The sequence below is a fragment of the Corvus brachyrhynchos genome, unplaced genomic scaffold, assembly GCF_000691975.1.
Source record: "Corvus brachyrhynchos isolate BGI_N302 unplaced genomic scaffold, ASM69197v1 scaffold197, whole genome shotgun sequence".
NCBI classification, from domain to species: domain Eukaryota; kingdom Metazoa; phylum Chordata; class Aves; order Passeriformes; family Corvidae; genus Corvus; species Corvus brachyrhynchos.
Genome location: NW_008239108.1, coordinates 462,429 through 465,870, shown reverse-complemented (window position 1 = coordinate 465,870; position 3,442 = coordinate 462,429). Strand labels below are relative to the sequence as shown.

The 3,442-nt window shown below is 63.4% G+C and overlaps 1 protein-coding gene across 1 annotated transcript; it reads left to right on the top strand.

Moving 5' to 3' along the window:
- Window positions 1-488: 488 nt before the first annotated feature.
- OPN1SW (opsin 1 (cone pigments), short-wave-sensitive) lies at window positions 489-3,442 on the top strand. Its single transcript, XM_017739396.1, has 5 exons — window positions 489-851; window positions 1,509-1,677; window positions 1,917-2,084; window positions 2,423-2,660; window positions 3,146-3,442. Exons 1-5 carry the CDS (start codon window positions 509-511, stop codon window positions 3,266-3,268), a joined length of 1,041 nt encoding a protein of 346 aa, XP_017594885.1. The 5' UTR covers window positions 489-508; the 3' UTR covers window positions 3,269-3,442.

Genomic DNA, 3,442 nt, shown 5'->3' with positions numbered 1-3,442 from the left:
CCTGAGGGAAATTCCAAGTTCTTCCCAAGGCTCCCAGGGCTGGGCCATCCTGGGGGAGCGGAATCGATGTTGGAGACACCTGGGGACCTCTGGGGATACCTGGCCATACTAGGGGGAGCACAACTGGGCTTGAGGACCCCTGGGGAGCACTGAGGACCCTGGTGGGACCAGGACCAGGACTCTGGCCATCATGGTGGGACCAAGACTGGGCTTGGGAACACCTGGGGACACCTAAACACCCCAGCAGGAGCAGGATCAAGCTGAGAGACCCCTGGGGACCCTCCCCATACCCAGGTGTGGGGGGGAGCCCTTCCACCCGCCCCCCCCCAAATCCCCCAGAGCACCGGCAATCGGCTCGACCCGGCTCAGGGGGCCGATTAGGTGCTGAGCCTGGTTTAGCCCACCCTAATCCCCAAGTTTGGCCGGGCTGAGCCCTGATCCCCCCTAAGCGGCTTTGGGGGCGCAGGGTATATCAGAGGGGTGGGCGCCACCCCCCCCCACTGCCACCATGGACGAGGACGAGTTCTACCTGTTCAAGAACCAGTCGTCGGTGGGGCCCTGGGATGGGCCCCAGTACCACATCGCGCCCATGTGGGCCTTCTACCTGCAGACCATCTTCATGGGCGTGGTGTTCGTGGTGGGCACCCCCCTGAACGCCATTGTCCTCATCGTCACCGTCAAGTACAAGAAGCTGCGGCAGCCACTCAACTACATCCTGGTGAACATCTCCTTCAGCGGCTTCTTGTGCTGCATCTTCAGCGTCTTCACTGTCTTCATCTCCAGTTCCCAGGGATACTTCATCTTCGGGAAGCACATGTGTGCCTTGGAGGGCTTTGCGGGGGCCACTGGAGGTACGAGGGGACCACTGGGGGCTGCTGGGGCCGGAGGTGATGGAGTGACCACTGGGGGCTGCTGGGGCCAGAGGTGGCCACTGTGATCTCCTGGGGCTGTGGGATTTGGGGTGACCATCATGGGGTGACCATGATGGGGCTGGAAGATTTGGGGTGACCACCATGGTCTGTCTGGTAGGGCTTGAGGTATTGTTGACCACCACATTCTACTGAGGCTGTAACAGTTGGGCTGACAGCCACGGGCTGCTGGGGTGCAAGCATTGAAGTGACCTGCTGGACCTTTAGGAGTTGACCACTGTAGTCTGGTGGGACTATAGGATTTGGGGTGACCACTGGGATCTGGTGGAGCTGGAAGTGGGGGTGACCATCACGTTCTTCTAGGGCCGGGGGAATTGGGGTGATCACCGTGGTCTGGTGGGGCTGGAGGTGACAAAATGGGTAAGGGCCATGGGTAGGGTTGAGCCCTGTGATCTATTGTGGCTGGAGTGAGGTCTGAAGGTATGGCTGAAGGTAGGGGTGATTACTACATTCTGCTGGGGTTGTAGGACTTGTGATCACCCAGTGGCCAGGGGGGCTACGGGTGTTGGGGTGACCTGTAGCCCTGGTGGCCCTGGTGGCCACGGGCGGCGTGTGAGGCCAGCAGCCGTGTTTCCCCAGGGCTGGTGACAGGGTGGTCCTTGGCCTTCCTGGCCGTCGAGCGCTACATCGTCATCTGCAAACCCTTCGGCAACTTCCGCTTCACCTCCCGCCATGCACTGCTGGTCGTGGCGGCCACCTGGGTCATCAGCATCAGCATCGCCATCCCCCCCTTCCTTGGCTGGAGCAGGTGAGGACATGGCGGGCACGGTGGGCAGGGGATGAGCGGGGTGTGGAACAGCTCCAGGAGTGGCAAGTGGGGGGTCACTGGGGTGCCATGGGTGGGTCACAGGGGTGCCATGAGGGTGCCAGGTGAGTGCTTGAGACACCAGAAGTGCCGTGAGGTGCCACAGGGTGCCATGGGGTGCTGTGGGGGCACCAGGGGGGTGCCACACAGTGCAGAGCAGGGGCTGAGCACAGGTGCTGCAGGTACGTCCCCGAGGGGCTGCAGTGCTCCTGCGGCCCTGACTGGTACACGGTCGGCACCAAGTACAAGAGCGAGTACTACACCTGGTTCCTCTTCATCTTCTGCTTCCTCGTCCCCCTCTCCCTCATCATCTTCTCCTACTCCCAGCTGCTCAGAGCCCTGCGGGCCGTGAGTCCCAGGGGCACGGGGGACATGGAGGACATGGGGGGCATTGGGGTCAGGCACACTTGTGCCTGAGGGGGAGGGATGGAGAGTGGAAAGGGGCTGGGGGTCAGAAGGGAGGGAGGGAGAGAACAAGGGATGGAGAGATGGAGAATTGCCTGGAAGCGGGGAGGAAGGGAGGGCAGGATGGGGAGCAGGAGCAGGGGAGAGGTGACTGGAGGGATGAAGGGATGCAGGAAGGGAGGGGAGGTTGCTTGGACAGAAGGCTGGGCAGGAGCACAGGCGGGAGGATGGGTGGGGGGCAGACAGGTGCACGGGCACAGGACTGGGCAGGGGGTCAGGGGGGGGCGGCGCAGCAGCAGGAGTCGGCCACGACACAGAAGGCGGAGCGGGAGGTGTCACGCATGGTCGTGGTCATGGTCGGGTCCTTCTGCCTGTGCTACGTCCCCTACGCGGCGCTGGCCATGTACATGGTGAACAACCGCGACCATGGCCTCGACCTGCGCCTCGTCACCGTCCCTGCCTTCTTCTCCAAGAGCGCCTGCGTCTACAACCCCATCATCTACTGCTTCATGAACAAACAGGTGACACCAGCGACACCGGGACACTCGCAGAGACACATGGGATAGGGGCGACATCCAGGGCACCCAGGAGATGGGACACCCAGGACACATGGGATAGGGGGGACACCCGGGACACCAGGTGATGGGGGCATCCAGGGGTGCCCAAGCATATCTGACGACCAGGGACACCCAGGGACTCCCAAGCATGGGGAACACCCACGGATATGAGGGGACACCTCAGGACACTGGGGCAACAGGAGCATGCAGGGTTGCCCAAGGACATCTGGGGACCAGGGACACCTGGAGATGGGGTATGTGGGGTATAAGGGGCATCCGGGAACACTTGCATGGCTGGGGGTACCATGACCCCACGGACAGGAGATGGGGCCAATGCAGCATCAGAGGGTGTGAGGACAGTGCCAGGGCTCGACACAGGACCAGTGGGACCCCCAGGCTGAGCTGTCCCCTGTCCTGTGACCCCGTGTCACCTGTCTGTGTCCCTGCAGTTCCGCGCCTGCATCATGGAGACGGTGTGCGGGCGGCCCATGTCAGACGAGTCCGAGGTGTCCAGCTCGGCCCAGCGCACCGAGGTCTCCTCTGTGTCCTCCAGCCAGGTCAGCCCCAGCTGAGGGGCTCTGGCACCGCCCCAGCCCCCGGGACCCCCGGCTGCCCCGCGGGACCCCCAGCTACCCCCCAGCTGCCCCCAGTGTGGGGCTGGCACTGGCCTGGGGGCCTGGGGGCCCCGGCCAGCCTAGGATGTAGCGCGGGTGGGACAATAAACCATGGCCGCGGTCTGAGCGCAA